The sequence below is a fragment of the Elephantulus edwardii genome, unplaced genomic scaffold, assembly GCF_000299155.1.
Source record: "Elephantulus edwardii isolate Elephantulus edwardi_28Jun2011 unplaced genomic scaffold, EleEdw1.0 scaffold00326, whole genome shotgun sequence".
In the NCBI taxonomy this organism is placed as follows: domain Eukaryota; kingdom Metazoa; phylum Chordata; class Mammalia; order Macroscelidea; family Macroscelididae; genus Elephantulus; species Elephantulus edwardii.
In genome coordinates, this window is record NW_006400076.1 from 1,547,657 (window position 1) to 1,573,345 (window position 25,689).

A 25,689-nucleotide genomic window follows, 5' to 3' on the forward strand; every position below is an offset into this window, starting at 1 on the left:
GTACTTCCTTATGATGTTACTTTGTTTACCTTCCTTATGATTCTAAATAAATACTCAGAGAAGCATGGCTTGGGGCCTTCAGTCATGGGAACTGTTGGCCCCCTGTTTTTCACACTCTCTGTTCTATATATATATAAAAAAATAGATCTTCCACCAATCCTGACGCCACACTTCTCCTCATAGAGCCAGGCCGCTTGGATAATCTGCTCTGCATACAGGTTGAAAAGGTATGGAGATAGGACACATTCCTGGCATACACCCTTCCCAATTTTGAACCATGCGGAGTTACCTTGCTCTGTTCTAACGACTGCCTCTTGGTCCAAGTATAGGTTTTGCATCAGCATGATTAAATGTTCTGGAATTCCCATTCTTCTCAGAGTCAGCCACAGTTTGTTATGATAATAACAAACTGAAAAGAGCTTACATATGATCTATTTTAGTGGTTTTTATAGTGTTATTTGGACAGGAAATGAAATTTTGATGACACTTGAATGTTTGGGGAAGGATGTCATCTTAATAAGCACCTGAATTATATACTCAAAGCATGTGAATTCTATATGGACATTTAACAACTGCTAGAATATCTTTGTGCTTTATTGAGTATGCAAGGCATTTGATGTAGATCATAACAAATTATGGCTAACATTGAATGTGAGTCCCAAAACACTTAATTGTGCTTATACATGGTTTAAAATCAGGAAAGTCATGCATCATGGCTGTATGATTTCTCCATACCTCTGTAATCTATGTGCTAAGCAAAACATCATGAAATTAGCATTTAAAAAGAGAAGTGTGGCATCAAAATCAGGAGAAAAATCGTCAACAACCTGTGTTATGCAGATGACGCAGCCTTGCTTACTGAAAGTAAGGAGAACTTGAAGCATTTGCTGTAGAAGATCAAAGTCTTCAATATTGATTTTATCTCAATGTGAAGTAAACAAAAACCATCAGCACTGGGCTGATGATAGATGATAGATGGAGATAAGATTGAAGTTATCAATCAACTATTTCATTTTGCTTGGATCCACCAAGCAAGATGACATCAGTCATCATCCTTGGTATCAGCAGTCAAGAAATCAAAATGTATCAAGTTGGGAAAATTTGCTGTCAAGACCCTCTCGAAAGTGCAGAGGAACAGTGATGTAACAATTTCAAAGACTTAAGTTCCACCTGGTCCAAGCCATGGTCTTTTCAGATATTTGCTGTGCATCTCAAAGTTAGGCAGTGAGTAAGGATGACAGAAAAAGAATCTATGCCTTTGTGCTATGGCATTGGAGAAGAGTACTAAATATCCTATGGACTGCTAAAAGAACAAATAGGTATATTTTGGAGAAACTACAGCTAGGATGCTCCTTAGAGGTGATGATGTTATTTTGTCTCATGTGCTTTGGACCATTCTTTGGAAAAGGAAATCATGCATGGAAAAGTCGAGGGTCAATGGAAGAGAGGAAGACCCTCAACAAGGTAGATTGGCACAGTAGCTGTAACAACTCAAGTATATCAGAGATGATGAGGATGGTACAGAATAGGGCACTGTTCAGATCCATTGCTCATTGAACCACTGTGATTTTGTCTTCAGGGCACCTAACAATAACAACAACATATCACATATAAGTAAAATCTTGCTGAAGATTATTTTAAAAATAGCTTCAACAGTATATTGATAGAGAATCGGTAGAAATTCAAGCTGGATTCAGAAGAGGCTATGGTATGAGAGGTATCATTGCTGATTTCAGATGTGTTTTGGCTGAAATTAGACAACACCAGAGAGATGTTTGTTGTTGTCATCACACCATCAGTTATTACTCACAGTGACCCTATGAATAATGGTTCTGAACCCTGCTCTATTTGACCCAAGCTCACTGCCTCTGGCACACTTGTCACCATTGCCACAGTCACTGTGTCAGTCCATCTCATCCTGGGTCTTCCTCTTTTGTGCTGACCCTCCACTCTTCCAAACATGATGTTACCAAAACTAGGCAAAGATATTACCAAGAAAGAAAACTATAGACCAATATCTATTATGACTATAGATGAAAAAATCCTTAACAAAATTCTAGCCAATAGAATCCAAAAGCACATAAAAAAAAATAAATCACCATGATCAAATGGGATTCATAACAGGTATTAAAGGCTGGTTCAACATAAGAAAAACAATCAATGTAATTCATATTCACGAAATAAATTATAAGAACCATATGATCTTAGCAATTGATGTAGAAAAGGCATTGGACAAAATCCAGCATGCCTTCCTGATTACGACACTCAGTAAAATTGGAACAGAAGGGAATTTCCTCAACATAGTGAAAAGTATATATGTAAAACCAAGAGCCAATATCATTCTCAATGGAGAAAGACTAAAAACATTTTCCTTGGAAACAGGGACCAGACAAGAATGTCCACTGTCACCACTTCTATTCAGTATTGTACTGGAAGTGTTTGCTAGGGCGTTAACAGTAAGAGAAGGGGGGAAAAGGCACACAGATCAACAAAGAGATGGTTAAAATATTGCTATGTGCAGATGATGTGATAGTGTACATAGAAAACCCCAAAGACTCAACAAAAAAAAACTGTTAGGGCTAGTAGGTCAGTTAAGTTGAGTGATAGGATATAAGATCAATATCCAAAAATCAGAGGGATTCTTCTACAGTAACAAAAAGAATTCAGAGAAGGAAACCAAGAAAGCAATAACATTTATAATAGCCAACCACAAACTGAAATACTTGGGAGTGAACCTAACTAGAGACATAAAAGACCTGTACAAAGAAAACTACACAACATTTCTGCAAGATACAATAAAAGACCTAAAATAATGGAAAAATGTGCCCTGTTCATGGATAGGCAGACTCGATATTGTGAAAATAACAATCCTACCGAAAGCAATCTACATATTCAATACAATCCCAATACAGATATCAAATTCATTTTTCAAGTAGATCAAAAGGGAAATTGTCAAGTTTATTTGGAGAGATAAGAGATCCTGAATAAGCAAAATACTTCTAAGAAACAAAAATGAAATGTGAGGTATAGCACTCCCTGGCCTCAAAACCTAGCACACAACTGTAATAACCAAGCATGATGTCCTTTTCCAAGCATTGGTCCTTGGTCACAAGCCCAAAGTATGTGAGACAGAGTTTCATAATCCTTGCCTACAAGGAACAGCCTGGTTTCACTCACTGTAGGACAGACCTGTCTTTTCTTCTGACAGTCTAGTCCAGTACTCTTCTCCAACACCACAACTCAAAGGCATTGATTCTTCTTCTGTCATCCTTAGTCATTATCCAGCACTCAGTTACATAGTAAGTAATTGAGAAGATTATGGGTTGGGTCAGGCACATGTTAGTTTCTAGACTGACATTATTACTCTTTAGCACCCTGGAGAGATCTTTGACAGCAGACTTTCCCAAAGTAATTCTTCTTTTGATTACCTGACTGCTGGTGCCAAAAGACTATTTTGGATCCAAGCAAGATGAAATTGTTAACAATGTCAGTCTCTTTTCCATCTGTCATGATGCTGCCAATAGACCCGGTGGCGAGAATCTTTGTTTTCTTGATATTGAGATGCAATCCATATTAAAGACTATAGCCCTTGACTAGAAGGTCATCTATAACACATGCTTCAAGCCCTCCTCAGTTTCTGTAAACAAGGTTTTGTCATCTTTGTAAGTCAGGTTGTTGATGAGTCTTTCTCCAATAGAAATAGAATTCAGTCTCCTGAATGATCTATTTCACATATTGATTGAAAAGGTATGGAAGCCAAAGCAAAGGGAAGAAATCAGGAAGTTAAGGAGCTGAACAGAAGATTTCAAAGGGCAGCTCGAGAAGACAGAGGAAAATATTATAACAAAATGTGAAAAGAGCTGGAGATAGAAAATCAAAAGTGACGAACTCACTTGGCATTTCTTAAGCTGAAGGCTTGAACAAATTCAGGACGCAAGTAGCAATACTGAAAGATGCTATGGGCACAATCTTGAATGATCCTGAAAACATCAAAAGAAGATGGAAGGATTACATAGAATCACTGTACCAAAAAGAATTGGATGACAAAGAAGAAAGTGTTTACTTGTGTTTTATTGGTTTTGCAAAGTTATTTTTTACCATATGGCTCATAATAAAGTATGACTAATATTTGAGAAGAATGAGAATTCCAGAACTCTTAATTGTGCTTCTGAGAAACCTAGACCAAGAAGCTATTTTCCAAACAGAGCAATAGAACACTGTGTAGTTTAAATTTAGGAAAGGTGAGCAACAAGTTCATATCCTCCCTCCATACCTATCAGATATTGAGCAAATAATTTGAGAAGCTGAACTATACAAAGACAAATGTGACCTTATCAAGAACTTGCATTATGCAGATGACACAACCTTGCTTGCTAAAAGTGAAGGTGACTTGAGACACTTAATGCATAAGATCAATGACTACAACCTTCAATATGGATTATATACAGGTCCAAAGAATGTGACACATGGAGAAAAGATTGAAGTTGTCTATTATTTGATTTTACTTGAATCTACAGTTAACACCTAAGGTAGCAGCAGTCAAGAAATAAACAGATGTGTTACACTGGAACAATCTGCTGTCAAGAACCTCTCCAAAGTGCTAAAGAACAAAGACTTCAATTTAAAGACCAGGGTGACTATGATTGAAGCCTTTTTCTTTTCAGTCACTTACCATGCATCTGATAGTTGTACAATAAATAAGGATGACAAAAAAAAATTGATGCCTTGGAGTTTGGTGTTGGAGAAGAGTGCTGAATATCCCATGGACTGCCAAAAGAACTAACAAGTCTGTCTTGGAGGAAATGCAAGCAGGCACTCCTTAGAGGCTCATATGGTGAAATTTTCTCACTCATTGGATGAACATATTGTCAAGGAAGGGCCAGTCCTTGGAAAAAGACATCATACTGAGAAAGGTGGAGGGTCAGAGAAAGAGATGAAAACTCCCAAGATGATGGATTGACTGTAACAATGGGCTCGAGCAGATCAGGGGATGGTTCAGATCAATTGTTTATAGTGCCACTATGAGTTGTAGGTGACACAATAACACCTAACAACAACAATCCCAATGTTTATGTAAATTAGGATGAGAGAAATGTTTGTTTGCTTATGTAAGTATAGAATATTTCTTGAGAAATTGATGAGAATAAGGAGGTGGCAGTGTTGATTACCAGTGGGAGAACCTGGTGACTATGTATTACAGTAGCAGGAGACTCCACCCTGTAATAATTTGCTCAGGGTCTGTGTGCAGCATTCTGATCTGAATTTAGTCCCTTCTTTTATGTTTGTTTATTCTCTCAACTTCTTTAAACACACTGTGTAGATAAATTCAAGGTTTGAACAGTTAATCATAACTTCTCTACTTGCTTGGGAAATTCGATTTCCTGAAAGACAGCATTCAGCTGTGCCGAAATTGACTGTCTACAGGATCCCTGCGCCTTGCTCTCCAGTCCCTGCAACCTGGGCCTACGTCACCCCTAGTTGTATAACAAGGGAAATGTCAGAGTATTCCATTTAGATCAGCAACTTCGAATTCTCACCATGGAAAAGTCCGAGAAGACTGAGGTGGTGCTCCTGGCTTGTGGTTCTTTTAATCCTATCACCAACATGCACCTCAGGCTATTTGAGCTGGCCAAGGACTACTTGAATGGAACAGGAAAGTATAAAGTTGTCAAAGGCATCATTTCTCCTGTTGGTGATGCGTATAAGAAGAAAGGACTCATCCCGGCCCACCACCGAGTTATCATGGCAGAGTTGGCAACCAGGAATTCAAAGTGGTTAGAAGTTGACACGTGGGAAAGTCTTCAGAAGGAATGGATAGAGACTGTGAAAGTGCTAAGACACCATCAGGAGAAACTGGAAGCTGTTTACTCTGACAGCCAGGAAGACTCACCAGCTCAGGAGAGACCTGGACGCAAGAGAAAGAGGTCTGAACAAAAACAAGAATTTAGTCCAAAGAAACCCTTCGAGCTGAAAACAAAAGGTATGCCAGAGGTGAAGTTGCTGTGTGGGGTAGACTTACTAGAGTCCTTTGGCGTCCCCAGTTTGTGGAAGAGTGAGGACATTGCCCAAATCGTGGAAGTCTACGGTCTCATTTGCATCACTCGGGCCGGAAATGACGCGCAGAAGTTCATCTACGAGTCAGATGTGCTGTGGAAACACCGGAGCAACATTCACCTGGTGGACGAGTGGATCACCAATGACATTTCTTCCACGAAAATCCGGCGAGCTCTGCGAAGGGGCCAGAGCATTCGCTACTTGGTCCCAGATCTCGTGCAAGAGTACATTGAAAAGCATAACTTGTACAACTCGGAAAGTGAAGACAGGAATGCCGGGGTTATCCTGGCCCCTCTGCAGAAAAACACCGCAGGTGCTAAGTCATGAGAAAGCAAGCAGTGAAAGTTTACACTTGTCTCAGGGGATTTGGGGTAACCTGGATGTTAGCAATTTAGAAAAGGAGGTATGGTATGACCAAAGCTTAAAAGCTGGTGCATAACAGAAAATTGAAATCAAGTTTGTTTTGGATTGGTTTTTTTCTTAAAAGTTGTTTAGATTAATAATAAAAAAAATCATAACTTCTCTACATTTCCAGTTGTTATTAGACAACTCTCTCTAGGTGCCCTGAACTAACATAAATCTGCTTGCAGATATTTCCCTTACAGGAAATATGTATGCAGTAATTGGAATCATGTTCTCACCAATATTTTCTTAGGATAATCCCTTGTGGCAAAGTCTTTATGCACACATATTGAATATGTTACGAGTTAGTTCTGAGGACATTATCATTGGCTATTAGCGATTAAATAATCTTTTTTAATATTGTAGAAAAACAAGAGCGTAAGTTATGTCTTTGCTCATCTGTTTCTCTAAATGATTTTCCATTATTTATGTAGCTCCTACTTGTTTTTATTTAGTATGACTCTGTTATAGTACTTATGTAAATTTTATTATGTATTCAAAATCAGGAAGGGAGTATGGAGTATGTCAGGGATGTATCCTGTCTCCTACCTTTTCAATCTATATGCAGAACAGATCATTCAGGAGGCTGAGCTTTATGAGGAGGAATGTGGCATCAGGAATGGAAGAAGACTTATCAACAACCTATATTGTGCAGATGACACAACCTTGCTTGCTGAAACTGAGGAAGACCTGAAGAACTTGCTGCAGAAGGACAAGGACTGTAGTCTTCAATATGGATTGAAGCTCAATATCAAGAAGACAAAGATTTTCACCACTAGGCCATTTGGCAGCACCATGGTAGATGGAGAAGAGATTGAGGTTGTTAACAATTATAGTTTGCTCTGCTCCACAATCAACAGTCTTGGCACCGGCAGTCAGGAAATTAAAAAAATGAATTGCCTTGGGAAAATCTGCTGTTGGAGACCTCTCCAGAGTGCTGAAGAGCAATGATGTCAATCTGGACACAAAGGTGTGCTTAATCAAGGCCATGATCTTCACAAATGTTTGCTATGCATCAGAGAGCTGGACAGTGACTAAGAATGACAGAAAAAGAATTGATGCTTTCAAATTGTAGTTCTGGAGAAGAATCTTGAACGTTCTTATGGACCACCAAGAAAACAAATAGGTCTGTCTTGGAGAGGGTGAAACCAACTTTCTCCCTGGAGGCTAGGAATTTGAAGCTCCATCTCACATACTTTGGGCACGTGGCCAGGAGAAACTGATCCTTGGAGAAGGACATCATGCTTGGAGGGGTGGAGGGACAGTGCAGGGAAGAAAGATCCCAGATGAGATGGATTTATACAGTGACTGGGACAATGAGGTTTGTTGTGTCAGATTTAGTAAGACTGGCTCAGGACAGGGGGGCAGGCTTCAGAGCTGCTATACAAAGGGTCACTATGGGTCGCAGGCAACTCAACAGCCCATAACAACAACCAAATTGTAGAAAACAGAACTTAATGCTTTTCTTGTGTACTGCAGAAATTATAACTTAAAATAGCATTTAAACACCCTATTCCTTTCCTGAATTATCCGGACATACAGTTTATTTTTTGTGCCAATATCATTCTTATCTTTCTAGGACATTCAGTGAGATAAGTAAAGCAGAAGAACAGTACAGCTTGTGTCAAGAACTTTGTGGTGAACTTGCTCAAGATCTCCAGAAAGAAGGACTTAAGGTATTTTATTTTAATATGTTACTAAAAATTATAATAATGAGATGATACCTTGAAGCAAGAGTTAGAGTACTCATTTCTTCAGATGAATACAAACTGAAAAATCTTAGAAAGAATGTTGTCCAACAATGAGAGCAAATTCAGTTCTGGTCAGGATCTAACACCCAGTTTGAAGTCATATAAAGAAATATTTTAGGTACAAGTGGTTCCAGGATGATTCCAGAGTTTATGCCACCTTACAGATAGATTTGAATGAGTTAGATGAACATTAGGAAACATGGAAAGAGAATGAATTCCTGTAAGTAGTGTATATGGTTAATGTGGTTGGCTGCTGTAAGTGCACTCAGACACGCATCGGAAGAAAGGCTTAGCTTTCTTCTTCCTGAAAAAAAAAAACCAGCCACTGAAAAGCCTATGGAGCAGGATTCTATCCTCACACACATTGTCACATGAGTCAGAACAAACTCAACAGTAACTGGCTTACTTGATTTTATAATTGTATATTACAGAAGCACATCAAATTATTCTTTAAAGTCATCTAAAAGATTTCATTTAAAAAAGGAAGATAGTTAACTTTATGCTTAAAAATATTTTACAGATATTTGGGGAGAGAGTAACAATTTTGGTTAAAATAGCATGTTCAGATTACTTATGGATTTTCATTCTTAACATTCTCATGATCGTGTTTTATAAATAATTATGCTTTTATATTTTTATATATTCATAAGTTTTCTAATATGTAAAGTGACTTTCCACAAGTTGAAAAGCTGTGTATAAAGACATATTCTCTCTGTTGTAGGGTAGAACTGTTACCATTAAGCTGAAGAATGTGAATTTTGAAGTAAAAACTCGTGCATCTACAGTTTCATCTGTTGTTTCCACTGCAGAAGAAATATTTGCCATTGCTAAGGAATTGCTTAAAACAGAAATTGATGCTGATTTTCCACATCCCTTGAGATTAAGACTTATGGGTATAATATTTCTTTTCTACTTTTTGCCCTTAATTCATATTATAGCCACATCTACAGTCACTACCTGGTCAAAAGGAAATAAAGCCTATTTCTAAAGTGAACTGAGTAAAAGAATGTGTATGCATAAGCACCAAAAATCCCCAGTCTTCTTATAAAAAGTGTGTTTATGTGCTTTAATATATGAAAGATAGAACATATTGAAATAGATTGAATAAAGTAACTTTATTGAAAATATCTATAAATGTATCAATAGGTATTCAATAGTTGAGGGTGAAGAAAATTAAATTTATAAAGGAAAGTAAATTTCCACTCAAAAGGCTAGTTTTGAAAATCATTCTTTCTTTAGTGTATAAAATTTCCCCTAGTGATTATTTCTCTCTAGCCTATTATTTCTCTCTAGCCAGTCTTTTATATATATGTCACAACAGTATAGTACAGTATATATTTATATATAGTTAACATATTAGTCTTGTTGGCTTAGAGATTGATTTATTGTGGTTCATTTAATGTAGGTGTGCGGATATCTAGTTTTCCCAATGAAGAAGACAGGAAACAGCAACAAAGAAGTATCATTGGCTTCTTACAAGCTCGAAACCAACCCCTGGCAGCCACTGGATGTACACTAGAGAAAAATGACAAAGATCAGTTTCTAAAACCTCTGGAAACAGCTCACAAGACGAGTTTCTTCGATAGAAAAAGATCAGAAATGGAACAGAACCGCAAAGACACATTGAAATGTGAAACTGTGAATAAGCAGAGTTTAAATACATTGCAGCCATTCCAAGTTTTAAAGAACAATGAGAACCTGGAAACTTCAAAGAATTCTGTTAACTGTCAGCTGTTTACCTGCCCTGTTTGCTTTAGGGAGCAAGAAAACATAGCTCTGGAAGCCTTTAATAGACATGTGGATGCGTGTCTAGGTGGACCTTCAGTCAGTGATGATTATGCTTCTTCCACAGAAGGTAGCAAGAAAGAAAATGTACCTCAGTCTCTTCCTCTCTCTGAGAGGCAGGGTTCTGAAACCCATCTGGAGAATATGGAAATCACTTCAGCAGACTGTGTAGATTTGGTAGAGACTGTAAGTAACTTATCCAAAGAAGAAAGTATAGCTGCTTTAGGTGATAAGTACAACAAAGAGGAAGGCAAGTCTTTTAATACTGATCTGAGTTCTTCTTGTCCTCTTTCATTGGAGAATGAAGCTGGTATGGCTTTAAGTAGGCAAGAATCCCTCCAGCCTTATTTACAAGAGAAGATAAAAGACCAAGCTCTAGTTTGCCCTGTTTGTAACCGAGAACAAAAGACTTCGGATCTTTCTGTATTCAATATGCATGTGGATGTGTGCTTAAATAAAGGTCTTATTAAGGAACTGAGGAAGGACGAAATTGATCCTGTTAACCAACCCAAAGAGAGTTCAAGTAGTACTGGTGAGTTTGCAGTCATAGATTTTCTAGGAATGTGTATTACTCTAGTTAATGATATTTTGTAAAAAAAACTGAGTCACAAACCATTAAAGAGATCATTTGTGTATGTTGAAGAGCCCTAGTGACATAATGCCTAGCATCAAGCTGCTAATGAATAGGTTAGTAGTTCAAATTCACCAGCTACGTTAAGCAAGAAAGATTGGCAGTCTTCTAGAACAGTTTGTGGCTTCAGAAACCCGGTGGAAGGTTACTATCGGTTAGAATTGAAATGGCAGAACTAGGGGTGTGTGTGTGTGTGTGTTACTGTTTAAGAAAATATTAGTGCCTTGCAGGTTAAAATGAATTGAAGCCACTAGATGGTGAATATTGAAAAAACCATAGTTTAGGCTGGACTTGAACTCAGAACTTTAAGGAGCTGAGCAATAAAAATTATAAAAGAAATTCTCTAAAAGAAAATTCAACGTAGTTCTGATTTTGGCCAGATTATAGAAAGAATTGTAAATGATGATGTGATGGGTGGAGGGAGGGATGGGAAATGAAAGGGGGAAGATCCTGTTTGAAAAACAATGTATTCAAACTTTGTAAAAAAACCAGTAAAAAAGAAAAATTTTGTTTAAAAAATGTAGTAAATCTAGTAAACTACAAAGAAATGATGCATAAATTATAGTACTGACAAAATGTCTTATTATGACTTTTAACCTTTAAAATAGCTCGAGCTTTTTAATAGTTTCATGCTGCTCATTATAGGATTTCTCTTCTTTCCTCTGTAGGTAGTGCAGGCAGAGGGCAGAAGACTGGAACAAAAACTAAAAGGTAAATTGGAATCTACTTAATGGCAACTCATTTATTTTGATTTAACAAAACTCAGCAAAACTCATTTTCTGAAGCCTAATTTTAAAGAAGTAAGAAACATTAAAAAATCAGTGACTTGTAAAATTATCTTTTTTCCGTTTTCTTCTCACATTTTAATTGTGTGTTGTTTTTCACTCCAGGCCAGGACTGATACCAAAATCTTCAAGACCAAAGAAAATAAAGCCGAGCAATTCCAGACACACCCTTGATCTATTTTTCAAATGAATATTTAATATTTTTATCATTGGAAATGGTTATTTTGTAATCAGTCTGCTTAGTCTTCATTATGAATCTGTATATCTTTCTATAAATGGCAATGAAATAATCACTCTAGAACAGACTTTTCCTTCCATAGGCATATAGAAAATTTACTCATTTACTTTTGTATACCGATTTTGAAAACTATGGAAATTTCACTTCTAATACACATCATCTGGGAATCAGTAACATTAGGGATAGTTTTTTTAAAAGAGAAACTTAAGAATAAGATCAGAAAATTATCCTCTCCCTCTCCTGTAATGACTATAAAACATATCAGTAGTCTTAAGAAATTTTTAACACCTAAAAAATTTTTAACACACACTTGCTTTGTTGGTACTAAAATAATGTATTTAATGATTATTTCTTCAGGGTACCTCAGGAGCTTTTGTAATTACAAGTAATCATAAGTGCTATGAAGAGTATTAGTAGGACTTTTATTAGTGGGCTTATACCTTCAGGAAAATATCATAATATTATTTGTTAAAAAGATTTGTACTGAAAATATGATTCTTATTTAAAATTCTCTTGTCTGTGAATAAGCACTTGCATCACTTTAAACAGTGTTTAGCTAAAGAGTCAAGGAAGTTGTTTGCTCATGTAGGACTTTTAAATGGCGGTATTTCATTTCTTGGCAGTCATGTTTGTACTTTCCTAAAGAAAATAAAAATGTACAATTCAAAAGATTAATATATGAGAACATCACACTTAGCTACATTTTTATCACATTTTTATTAATATTTATGAAGGAAGACAGTTTAACAATTTTAAATACTTATGAACTATTAGGAAAGGTTCTTACTTACACAGTAATGATTTAATTGGAACATGAAGATTAAAACCAGTTTCTGTTGTTTTAGAAACTGAAGCTTTGTTCTTTTATATGTATCTTTTCCTTCTTTTCATATATTTTTGTTTATTTTCTAACTAATATTATGAGATATTAAGGATAGCTGATATTTGGATACTGCAAAATCTTTGACCAAAGTGGTAAATTAACTTGGACTTAGCTTATTTTTAGATACTGTTATTATATTATTATTATTATTATTATGTACTATGATGAGTAAAAAAAGTTGTAGAATTCTATTTCTTGATTGTTGATTTGCAATATAATTAGTGTTGTTGTTGTTGTTGTTATGTGCCGTCGAGTCACTTGCGACTCATAGCGACCCTATGTACAAGAGCCCTAAACTCCGCTCTGTCCTGTGCCAATCGCACTGTCTCTGACACTCCCATCCCAATTATCCCAGTCACTGAATCAATCCACCTCATAGAGGGCCTTCCTCTCCTGCGCTGTCCCTCCACCCTCCCAAGCATGATGTCCTTCTCCAAGGACCTGTCTCTCCTCACAACATGTCCAAAGTATGTTAGATGGAGCCTCAGAATCCTTGCCTCCAAGGAGCCACCCGGTTTAACCATTTCCAGGACAAATCTGTTTGTTTTCCTAGCAGTCCATGGTATTCTCAATACTCTTCTCCAGCACCACAGCTCAAAGGAATCAATTCTCCTTCTATCCTCCTTGGTCATTGTCCAACTCTCTGATGCATAACAAGTGATTGTGAAGACCATGGCCTGTATCAGACGCACCTTAATCTCCAAAGAGACACCATTGCTCTTCAGTACTTTGGAGAGGTCCCTAACAGCAGACTTTCCCATGGCAATGCGTCTTTTAATTTCGTGGCTGCTGGTGCCAAGACTGTTGACTGTGGAGCCAAGCAAGCTAAAGCTGTGTACAATCTCAATCTCTTCACCATCCATCCTGATGCTGCCAGTTGTCCAGTGGTGAGAATCTTTGTCTTCTTGACATTGAGCCTCAATCCATATTGTAGGCTGCAGTCCTTGACACTCTGCAGCAGGTGCTTCAGGTCTTCTTCAGTTTCAGCATGCAGGGTTGTGTCATCCGCATAACGCAGATTGTTGATAAATTGTCCACCAATCTTGACCCCACATTTCTCCTCATAGAGCCCAGCCTCCTGGATAATCTGTTCTGCATATAGGTTGAAAAGGTATGGAGATAGGATGCATCCCTGGTGTACGCCCTTCCCAATTTTGAACCATGCAGTGTTCCCTTGCTCTGTTCTGACGACTGCCTCTTGGTCCAAGTATAAGTTTCGCATTAGAACGATCAAGTGTTCTGGGATTCCCATTCTTCTCAGAGTCAGCCACAGTTTGTTATGATCTACACAGTCAAATGCCTTTGCATAGTCAGTGAAACACAGATAGACATTCCTCTGGTATTCCCTGCTTTCTTAGACATTCCTCCGGTATTCCCTGCTTTCAGCCAAGATGTATAAAATGAAATTTCATGAAATAACTGATTTAATGTATTAAAAAGTAGATAGCACCGTATTGAATTCTTTTTGTCCTAAGTAATAACAGAGCTTGTTTTTGTAATGTGCCACTGAGTTGACCACAACTCATAGCAACCCTATGTGGAATAGCTCTGAACCCTGCTCTATCCTGGGCCAATCTTTCTGTCTCTGACACACCTACCCTCATTTCATCAGTTACTGTGTCACTCCATCTCATCTGGGGCCTTTCTTTACTGCACTGTCTGTCCTTCTACCCTTTGAAGCTTGATGTCCTTTTCCAAGGATTTATTCTTCCTGGCAACATACCCAAAGTATGTGAGATGGAGCCTTAAAATCCTTGCCTCCAAGGAGGAGCTTGTCTTCATCCTCTCCATAACAGACTTATTAGTTCTCCCAACAGTCCAGTGTATGTTCAGTACTCTTCTCTGGCACCACAACTTAAAGGCCTAAGTGTTTCTTCTGTTTTCTTTGGTCACTGTCCTGCAACCTGATACATAGCAGGTAATTGAGAAAACCATGGCCTGGATCACGTACACCTTAGTCTCTAGACTGACATTGTTGCTCTTTAGTACTCTGAAGAGGTCCTTGACAGTAGTAGATTTTCCTAATGCAATTCGTCTTTTAATTTCCTGACTGCTTGTGCCAAGAGTGTTGATTGTGAAACAAAGAAGCTGAAATTGTTATCTCAATCTCTTCTCCATCTGTCATGATGCTGCCAGTTGGCCCAGTGGTTAGAATCTTTGTTTCCTTGATAATGAGATTCAGTCCATATTGCAGACTACAGTCCTTGACACTCTGCACCAAGAGCGCCTTTAATTATTTTTCTGGATACTCTAACGAGTTCAATAAATAAAGAAAATGAATAAAAGCTGGAATCAAAGAGGAAAAATAACCTTATCTTCCAAAGATGTGCTTGTCTATGTGAAAACAAACAAAACAACAACAAAAAAAAACCCCTAGAAGTCTGTATTTAATAAAGGTGTTCAGCAAAATTTATTACTGTAAGATCAACTTACAATATAGATACCCTTAAAAAATGATTTCAGTATCCTCATTTAAAAGTAATATCTTATTTGTTTTCCCTTATCTCTTCATTCATTCCCACTACCTCTGCCAATCCCATCTCTATCAAGTCCATCTATACTCTTGTATGGCTTCTTGAAAGCATCCATTTCACTGCATTCCTTTTACTCAGCCGCATCAGTTACCTAAACTCTGACCTCCCAACTTCATTTCTCAGCTTTCTGTTTCTTTCCCTGCTGTAAACCACTTGTGCATTTTTCACAGATTGGCCAGAAGGAATGCTTTCATAATATCACTCTTAGGTTAAAAATACAGAACTTCAAAAGCTCTCGGCTCTCTCCCGAATCAGTGGGGAACTAAGGGAGCTGATGTTTAGCAGTTGATGATTTCTGTGGTTTAAGTATTCCCACTGTGATTTATTTTAAGCCATGACGTCAACCAGGTCACAAAATACCTGGAAATTGAACAGTCAACTCCTGGAGGGTGGTACAAGCTAGATCCTACACTGAGATGCATTCCTAACACTGACTTAACATTCAAGGCCACCAGGCAACCCTTCATAGCTTGTACTTTCCTGAATATTATTACTTGCCATCAAGTGAGTATTGACTCATAGCAACCAAAGTGAAATATTGTTTGGTCCTCTGCCATTTTCGTGCTTGTTGGGGTTCATTGTTGTTCTGCTGTGTCAGTCTGTCTCATGGAAGGATGACTTTGTTTTATTGGCCCTCTCCCCCAGTTGTCTTGTTTTTTAGTGATTGATAGTTTCAAATCTCATACTCAAAAGAAGTGTATCAAAGTCTCATCATCAAAGAATAATTTCATTGTATTTCTTCTAAAACAGATTCATTTTTTTCTTTTGTTATTTCACAGTATTTCCAATATTCTTTGCCAACACTGCAGTTCTAATGCATCAGTTTTTCACCATGCAACTTTTGCATGCAGGAGTGGCATCCACTTCCATAATAACTTGCCTCTGGAAATCCTATGATCCTGGAGAAAGGATGAATGTCACCCAAGTGTTGAGGACTTTCGTTCATAGGGTCGCTATGATTCGCCTACGACTTGACTGCACTTAACAACAGCAACAACTTTTGCATGCATCTGAGACAGTTGAAAAGACCACCACCTACCTGAATCTGATGTTCCTTAGTTATGGCGGTGACATTTTTGCCTTTTTAAACTTTAAGAGATGGGGACTTAAATAAAAAAGACAAGGTGAAATAGGCATAGAGTAATAATATAAAATATAGTGTATCAGGATGATTATATAAAACACACAAAGCATATGTACAAAACACGATGTATATGAATGTATATGCAAATCAAGAAAACATTTTTTAGAAATCTGTAACTGGCTGTGATCAATTAGTTGCGGCCTCCACTGCACTCGGACCAGCAAGAAAACATTTTTTTTAAAACGTCATGAGGTCTTTTGTAGCAAATTTGGCCAAGGTAGCACATTGTTTGATTTCTTGACTTTTCCTTCCATGGTCACTGATTGTTGACAACTTCTGTTTTTTTTCTTCATTTATCATGATGTCGTTTGTCAATCCAGTTGTGAGGACTTTAACTTTCTTCATATTCATGTGTAGTCTTTACTACTACTTCAACTTGTCTTCCAGCTTGCCATACTGCGGTGGCTTTCCTGTTGATATGATCATGGAAGTTATGACATTGATATTTCAAGTTGCAACAGAATCACCCATGTTCTCAGTGGAACTTCCAGATTAATATGAGGAAGAAAGACCTAGTAAATGCCTTTCAAAATCAGTGAAGTTGTGTTGCATCACAACCAGTTTCCTAAATCACTCAATCTATTTCTCCCTATGATATCTGTACTCAATTGTTCCCTCTCCTACTATACACAACACTTGTGTTTCAACTTGATTTAATGATCACATTTGGGAAAAGGTTCCTCATCTGTGGAAAAATGGTTTCCCCACCTTTGTGCCTCTGTTTCTCTAGGAGAACCCTGAAACAGGCCTTGCTATATTGTTGTTGCTGTTTTGCTTCAATGTGATATATTCCAGGCTTTTAGAAACCCAGAGCTGTCTTTTGTTTATCTCCATTCTAAGCATGAAGTGCACATCCTGGCATATTGTAGGTGTGTGTGCCGTGGAGCTGACTCCCAAGCAGTTTTCAGAGGCTATAAATTGCACTGAAGGAGAGTGCTCATCTTTCTTCAGCGGAGAAGAGCAGCTGGTGGATTGGAACCAAGTACCTTTGAGTTGACAGTACAGTGCCTTACCACTAGGTCACCAGAGCTCCCTGGCACATTGTAGGTATTAGCAATCATCTGCATATGACATGAATAAATAATCTATGTCCAATGAGTGGTATGTACTATCATTTTGTTTGTTTCTGGGTAGTTTATATAGGTGGCTGTGATCTAGTTAGGCACTCTAGTGACACATGGTAAAACACTTAGCTATTATTAAAATTCAGCAGTTCAAACCTGCCAGCTGCAGTCTGCTTCCTTAAAACTATACTCTCACCTAAATTTAAAAAAAAATAAAAATAATAAAAAAAACCAAGAAAAAAAAAACAGAAAAAAAAACCCCCTATACTCTCAGAAACCCTACAGGACATCTCATAAGGTACCTGTGAGTTTGAATCAGTTGCTGGCAGCTTTGGTTTGATCTTACTCAGGCGGACTCTGCAGGCATTTCAGAAAGAAGGAATTCTATTTCTTTCCCTTTATTGGATACTAACTTGCTTAATAAATATTGCTGAATCCTTTCAGCATGTTTAGACTTAGAACTGTTTGGAAGAAAGCACAAAATATAATTATTAGCCAACAGCAAAAAACATGTTTTTAAAAATCATACTAGAGCCTTGTGCTGTTTGGGTTTTTTTTTTTTCTTAATTAATGTATGATTTTGAAAAGCAGTGATACATTTGAAATCTTAGCAGGATTTCTGTGAATTTTAAAAAGAGGTAATGAACTTTAAGGTTTTGGGCTTTACTCCCAGGTCTCTGATCAACCTTGAGTTGATTTTTGTGTATGGTGTGAGATGTGGATCCTGTTTCAGCTTTCTATAGATAGCAGTCCAGTTTTGCCAGCATCATTTGCTGAAGAGGTTGTTGTTTCCCCATGAATATCAGTTGACCATAGATGCCTGGGTTCATTTTGGGGTTCACGATTCTGTTCCATTGGTCTATGTGCCTGTCATAGTATCAGTACCATGCTGTTTCAGTTACTACCACTGTGTAGTAGGTTTGAGGTCAGAGAGTGCTATGCCTCCCACTTCATTTTTGTTTTTCAGAAGTGGTTTGTTTATTTGAGATCTCTTTCCTCTCCAAATAAACTTGACAATTTCCCTTTCAATATCCTTGAAAAATTAATTTGGTATTTGTATTGGGATTGCATTGAGAACATGGAAACAGCCCAGATATCGAACTACAGCCAACTGGGGAAAAATGTGGTACATTCACAGAATGGAATACTATACAACACTGAGGAGCAATAATTTAAAAAAATACTGTTAATTTGGAAGAGTTTGGAGAGCATTATGCTGAGTGAACTAAGTAGTCTCAAAAGGACAAATACTGCATAATACCAATACTGTGAAAATATAAGGAGAGTAGTAAAACATTTATGGGAATTCAAGGGGTGGGGTTGAGGACAGGTAGGCGCGCAAGACCACAGAGTTGCACAGTTTCTGTGGGTGGAGGAAAGAGGGGAAAGAAATGGAAAGGATCTGGGTGAAAAGACAGTATAATGATGGGCAAGGTCCAATGGTGATTAGTTGATAAAACATAATGCATGAGAATGATTGTATGACGCTCAAAGTGAATGAAGAATAGTGTGATATACAATGTATGCATACTTTGTAAGCAAACCAATTTAATAAAAAAGAATGTCTTATTCCCTGAAGCAAAAACTTCTTTTGTTTTCTAAGAAAGTGATAATTACTTTAGCTTTATAATGCATAATTGGATGAGCAGTTGTTCAAGAAAGTTCAAATATTAAGGTGAATGTAGAAAAAATAATTGCATTCATTATGAAGTAAACCATAACAAACTTTTCCTTTTACAGGATGAAGCAACTTAGGACAATCTTGTTTTATACCCACTATTGTCTAGAGAAAGCTCAGAGAGATGGAAGATAATTCAGAGACAAAATAATATTAATGCTTTCCTTCTAGCTTCAGTCTCTAAAGTTAATTAACATTTTGAACTCTTTTCAATATATTTGTGTGTGTGCATAAACAAAATACATTTCTACACCTGCCAAATCCACAGCTATCACAGAGTATGATCTACTCTCAAAATAGCTTCTTAAAAACATTTTATTACTTTGTAATTTCTTGTTGTGCTTTTTAAAAACATTAATTTCTCTTTATTACTTTCTAAAGTTCTTAGTTTCTTTTATTTTGACCTTTCACTTTCCCAGCTTTCTGTTTCTTTTGCTGCTTTAAAGCATCTTGCGTATTTTTCTACAGATTAACCATAAACAATGACTTCATAAATATCATTCTTTGACTAAAATATATACATTAATATTATCTTTAAAGATGTAGAAATATAGACAGCCATATGTTTATATATGTTATTGTTAAGTGTCATTGAGTCTACAGAAACAATGACTATGAATAATGGATCTGCGCCTTGCCCTATCCTGGGCCATCCTCATTATCTCTGATATACTTGAGACCATTGTCACAGTCACTTTATCAGTTTATCTCATTAAGGGTCTTCCTCTCCTTTGCTGATGTGCCACCTGTCTAATCATGATGTTGCTTTTCAAGTACTCATAGCTTGCCCAAATAAGTGAGATAAATTTTCCCCGTTTTTGCCTCCAAGAGCACTTAGTTGCACTTTCTCCAAAACATTTTTTGCTCTTCTTCGAGTTCATGGAATTATCAGAAGGACTCCTTTCCAATACCACAACTCAGGGGCATGAATTCTTCTACTATCCTTATTAATTGTCCACCTTTCAGATGCATAGCAAGCAGTTGAATTAGATGCAATTTAGTCTTTAAACTGAAGTCATTGGTCCTTAAAACCTTGGAATGGTCCTTGACAGCAAATTTCTCCTAACTTTTCATTTTTTGACTGCTGATGCAAGAGAGTTGTTGTGGATCCAAGCAAGATGAAATAATTCCCAACTTCAGTCTTCTCTCCATCAGTTATGATGTTGCCTATTGGTCCAGTGGTGAGGATTTTTTGTTTTCTTGATATTAAGATGTAATTCATATTGAAGGCTTTTAGTCTTTAATTTTCTACAGCAAGCATTTGAAATCTGCTTTCAGCAAGTAAGTTAATTGTTATGTGCCATCGAGTTGCCTGTTACTCATAGCGACCATATCTATGTGCAATAGCCCTAAACCCTGCTCTATCCTGTGCCAATCTCACTGTCTCCAACACACCTATCCCCATTACCCCAGTCACTGAATCAATCCATCTCATTGAGGGTCTTCCTCTCTTGCGCTGTCCCTCCACCCTCCCAAGCATGATGTCCCTCTCCATGTCCTCCTTGCAGCATGTCCAAAGTATGTCAGACAAAGCTTCAGAATCCTTGCCTCCAAGTTAGTACCATCTACATAATCCAGGTTGTTGAGTCTTCCTCCAAATCTAATGCCACATTTTTCTCTATATATACCACCATACTCATTGCCATGGAATTAATTCTGACTAATGGTGAACCTCCAATGCATTTTTGAAGGTGTAAATGATTATGAGAAGAGATCCTTATTTGAAAACAAACTTCCAGACTTCTGGTTAGCAACCCTATGGGTTACATGCTATATCCTGGGAGTTCTTCTATATAAACTCATAGTCATTGCTGCTGAGTCCGAGTCAACTCATAATTGAAAATCCAGTGGATTTTTGAGACTAAATCGCATGGAAGGAGAGGATTCATCTTTTCCCCTTGGAGCTGCTGGTGTATCAGAACCTGCCACCTTTAGGTAAGCAGTGCAACTCTCAATGAAATACACCACCAGACCTCCCGCCTCCTGTGTATGTTGCTATTGTTAGATGCCATCAAGTTGACGCATAGTGACCTACGAACAACAGAACTGAACCTTACTCTATTCTGTGCCATATCTCTGATACACTTAAATCCATTTACACAGTCACCATGTCAATCCATTTCTCTGGGAATCTTTCTCTCCTACACCAACCCTCCACCTTTCCAAGCATGATGTCTTTCTCCAAGGACTGGCTTCTCCAAACAACATGCTCAAGGTATGTGAAAGGAAGTTTCACCAAGCTTGCCTCTAATGAGCACTCTTGTTGCGTGTTGGTATTTTCCCTCATGACTGATAGAAGCAAAAGTGAACATTGTGGAACCGCTCAACTTTAATTCAGGCAAACAGGCAAGAATGGGGAGTGAGATCCCTAGAAAAGGACATCATGGCTGGTAAAGTTGAGTCCATAAAAATAATGAAAACCTTCAGGGAGATCAGCGAACACAGTGGCTACCTCAATGAACACAAGCATACAGAAACCACAAATATGTCATAAGGCCAGGCAACACTTTTCTCTGTTACACATAATGTTGCCACTAGTCAGAGCAAATCTCTGACAGCTAACAACACCATGTACTGTTCTAGGTTCTGGAGTTGTAGTGAAGAACAAAAATAAACGGTCATTTCAACAGCGGAAGACAGTAAATAAACGAAAAGAGACTATCATTCCAGTGACAAGTTCTAGAAAGAGGAAAAGCTAATAGCTTATTAAAATGAAAAGTAAGGTACAGGAGACTGCTCTGGGGTTATCAGAGACTATGTCTCTATGAAAGCTGAGACTTTAATAATACAATAGGCCACAAAAAATCAAGGAGTGAAGATGGCGTTGTAGGAAGAGAATGAAAGCTTGCTAATGTTGAAACAGGAATTTCTGGGGGATCAAGAATGATACAGAGGTGCAGTGCTTGAGACCAGTCCATATTTTGAGATTTAATTTGCTGTTTGAGATAGTAAACGTATCACCTGTGGTATATTTTAGAACTTATTCTTACCCAAAAAAGGTGGTCCAACAGAATATGAACATTATCAAAGAATATCATTAATATCACATGCATGTAAAATCTTGCTGAAGATTGTTCAAAGTTAGCTGGAACAATACATAGATAGGGAACTGCCAGGAAATCTAGCTGTATTCATAAGAGGCCATGGCACCAGGAATAGCATTGTTGATGTCAGAAAGCAGAGAATACCAGGAAGATGTTTATCTCTGTTTCACTGACTATGAAAAAAATATATGGTTCGTAGATTATAATAGATTAGAGATAATATTGAGAAGCATGGAAATCCCAGAACACTTAACCGTGCTCATGCAAAACCTATACACAGACCAAGAAGCTGTTGTCTGAAGAGAACAAGGAAACACTGTATAGTTTAAAATCAGCAAAGGTGTACACCAATGTTTTGTTCTTTCTCCATACTTATTCTATATGAATGTTGAACTAATCATTCGAGAAACCGAACTATATGAAGAAGAATGTAGCAACAGGATTACAGGAAGACTCATGAACAGTCTGCATTATGCAGATGACACACTCTGTAGAAAGTGAAAAAGACTTGAAGCACTCACTGTAGAAGAACAAAGACTAGCGTTTTCGGTATCAATTACATGTCAACATGAGGAAATAAAAATTTCTTATTATTGGAGCGATAGACAACATCATGATTGTTGGAAAAAACATTAATATTTTATTTCATTTCACTTGGATGCACAATCAACATCCATGGTAACAGCAATCAAGGCATCAAAAGACGTCCCTTTGCCAAGCTCTGCCTCTCCTGGACTGTGCGGGCAGGGCAGCCATTTTGGAAAGAGCTTTGTTATGGTTGTAGGTTAACTCCTCTGCTAGATGAGGAAACAGGAGACATGCTCTTGGTCACAGACCCTCCTCTCTAGCAGTAGCCTCCCAGATGCCTGAGGGAAGATTCCTGTGTCCTTTTACCCAAATTATTTAGGCTTTGCTCACAATAGCAAAGAGTTGGAAACAACCCAAGGGCCCATCAACAAGCAATGGATAAAGAAGCTTTGGTATTTTCACACAATGGAATACTATGGGCATTGAAAAATAAGAAACTCATGGAATATTACACAAAATGGGTAACCTTGGAGGGCAATGAAGTAGCTCAGTCAAAAAAAAAAGACAAATACGGCATAATGCCACTGTTATAGAGGAGGATTGACATAGGGGTGGGGGGGGAGACTGAGAAAGATGGGATAAATAATATATACTGCATTGAAACAGATGAGGGGAAAACTGTTTAGAAGGGATATTTGATTAGATATTACTGTTATGACAGGAGCCCAGAATGAAGTAGCATAGTAGAGTGGGCTTGGGGGGAGGGACTGAATAACAATGAAAGAATTTTTTCTTTTAATTTTCAGAAAGAAAAGCGAACTGGGGGGGCGAGGGGTGGGCAGGGAGAAAAGTGCAACAATGAATGAATGGAAATCCAAAGTCTCTGTAAACTTCCATTAAAATTTAAAAAAAGAAAATTACTAGGATGAAATAAAAAAAAATCAATCAAAAGAAGTGACTTCTCTACTGATGCCATAGATGATTCTTCAAATAATTTTTCTTGTTATCCAATTCAACCTTCAAAAAGAGGCAGAAAAACTGAAATATAGAAATAGTAAAAGTAGAAATCCCCACTTTGGAACTGTCTTTCTTCTTGACTCCCCCTTATCCTTCTTTCTACTTGTTTTCATTTTTCTTTGAAGTTGTAAATTGTGAAGACCAAGGAAAGCAGAAGATACATTTGGGAGCTTTAAATTTAGAAGTTTGCCTTGAAAGCCCCTATTGTGTGGTGAGAAAAGTTTATCAAGTTCCTGTTTGTTTGTTGGGTTCCCCCTCTCTTCATAAAAAACCACAATTTTGTATATCTTTAGATTTTTAAGAATAAGATAAATGAAACACCTAACTGTATACTATATTTAGCAACTACGTAAGATTTGTTTTTGAAGGGCTTTGTCATGTGGACATTTTGTCACTGGTGTTGACCGCTCAGGAGATCTTGTACAGCACTTAAAAATGGTATTTTAGGTGGTCATCTTGATAATATAATTTGCCCACATGTGAGCCACTTGTATTTCTAGCTATGATCTTCTTATAACAGTGTAAGCCTTCACTGTGCAAATGTCCACACATTATCTATTTAAGCAGCATCAAAGTGCCATCACTAAACGAAGCTGAAGGAGGTGAACATGGCCATAGTTCTTTCCCTTCTCCTCTTTCTTCTTTTTTAAATGTAACAAATACCATTTTATGGTCCCACCCCTCTTCCCTTGCACTTTCCCCTTTTTGGGAAAGTATCAGGAACTAGATAGTTTAAGATGAGCAAATGAAAAGATTGAGAAAGAGATCCACACAGAGCCTGACTTCTTTTTGCTTCATCACAAGGCGTGCTGCTGGCCCAGCTAATTAGTGTGGCCCTTTTACCAAGTGAACCTCATGGGAGATCCAACTGGCCAACTCAAAGAGTTCAGGAAACAGGACCACAGAGGTTCAGCTGAGGTTGGATGCCCCCCTGGAAAGAGACATTGGACATAAATGGCACAGCCTGACTTTGTTCCTACTGGGCTGAATTTCTCAACACTTCAGTCAGCTACCCTGTAAGCTACCTTTGAAAAACATGGACAGCACCTATCCAGAGGTGAAAGTAGATTTGGAGTTGGTGAAAGTCAACATGATTCATCTAATGGTTTTTTAAACAATGGGCCCCTGGAGCTCCAAGAGATTCCTGGCACCAGCCCTCCCTGTTCCACCATAACTTTGAGGATGCTGGTGTCTCTAAAGTGGGAGCATATGATGGGATCACAGGTAATCTGTTTGATAGGCATGGCTGAAGAGGAAGTTGTGGTCATGATGCCATGAGCCAGCATAGTGGAGGTCGCACAGGGAACCTTGGTCACTGAAGTAGAGTCTTCTACTTCCAGGAAGACTCTGCCTTTCCAGAAAAACCACATACAGAGATTAGGGAAGTAAAGAAGGAAGACAAGGCAGAAAAGTTACAGCTTGAAAAGGAAGACTTCCTAAGTGTGAAGTCTGGATGTGTAATTTAAACCCTCAAAGGCAAAACCCAAACAGAAGGGGGGACGGGGAATTTTGCTAGGCTAACTAACAATTACAAGAAAAAAAAAAGAAGTACACTTCTTTAAAACTATGGGCAGTTTTGATGTGGCTGGGGCTTCGCCAGTCTCACTATGTCTGTGATTTTCAACTTTCAGGGTCTTTTGACTGTGATCTTGCTGGTTATATGCACCTGTTTTTATATCCGATACTTGACACCCAGCGTCCTGGTCAGGAATAAAACTGGACTGTTGGGTATATTTTGGAAGTGTGCCAGAATTCGTGAATGGGAGTATTTATGTTGCTGTATGCTGTGTAGTGATGGCCTTCAGCATCCTGTTCATACAGTAGCTTGGAAAAATGCCAGGATGTAATTGCCTTCAGATTTCAACAGGGGGGAAGAAAGACTTACCTGCAAAGAATAATGAACAGAATGGTTACCCTTTATGTCTGAATAGTAAGTGAAATACATTTCTAGCTCCTATTCTCCTTTTTTATGTTATTGGACCAATGTTCTATATAAGAGGTGATCATTTAATACCCAAATGTATCTGTAATAATCAATATCTGTATTATCACTACAATGTGACAGTCTGCAAGCATCATTCTGTTGTGTCAGTTATCAGTTTTAGTGAAGAGTTTCTAAGACATAAGTAGAAAATAGAATTGATAAATTAC

At 37.8% G+C, this 25,689-nt stretch overlaps 1 protein-coding gene and 2 pseudogenes across 1 annotated transcript in view; all 3 read left to right on the plus strand.

The window, feature by feature from the left end:
• Positions 1 to 11,598, plus strand: part of POLK (polymerase (DNA directed) kappa) — an 80,708-nt gene extending 69,110 nt beyond the window's left edge. Inside the window, exons 9-13 of the mRNA XM_006901440.1 lie at positions 8,036 to 8,132; positions 8,929 to 9,100; positions 9,613 to 10,524; positions 11,292 to 11,334; positions 11,514 to 11,598. Of these exons, the coding sequence (XP_006901502.1) occupies positions 8,036 to 8,132; positions 8,929 to 9,100; positions 9,613 to 10,524; positions 11,292 to 11,334; positions 11,514 to 11,598 (1,309 nt within the window). The remainder of the gene's footprint in view (positions 1 to 8,035; positions 8,133 to 8,928; positions 9,101 to 9,612; positions 10,525 to 11,291; positions 11,335 to 11,513) is intronic.
• Positions 5,533 to 6,381, plus strand: LOC102865781 (annotated as a pseudogene).
• Positions 11,599 to 25,145: 13,547 nt separating the features above from the next.
• LOC102866190 lies at positions 25,146 to 25,362 on the plus strand (annotated as a pseudogene).
• The last annotated feature ends 327 nt before the right edge of the window (positions 25,363 to 25,689 follow it).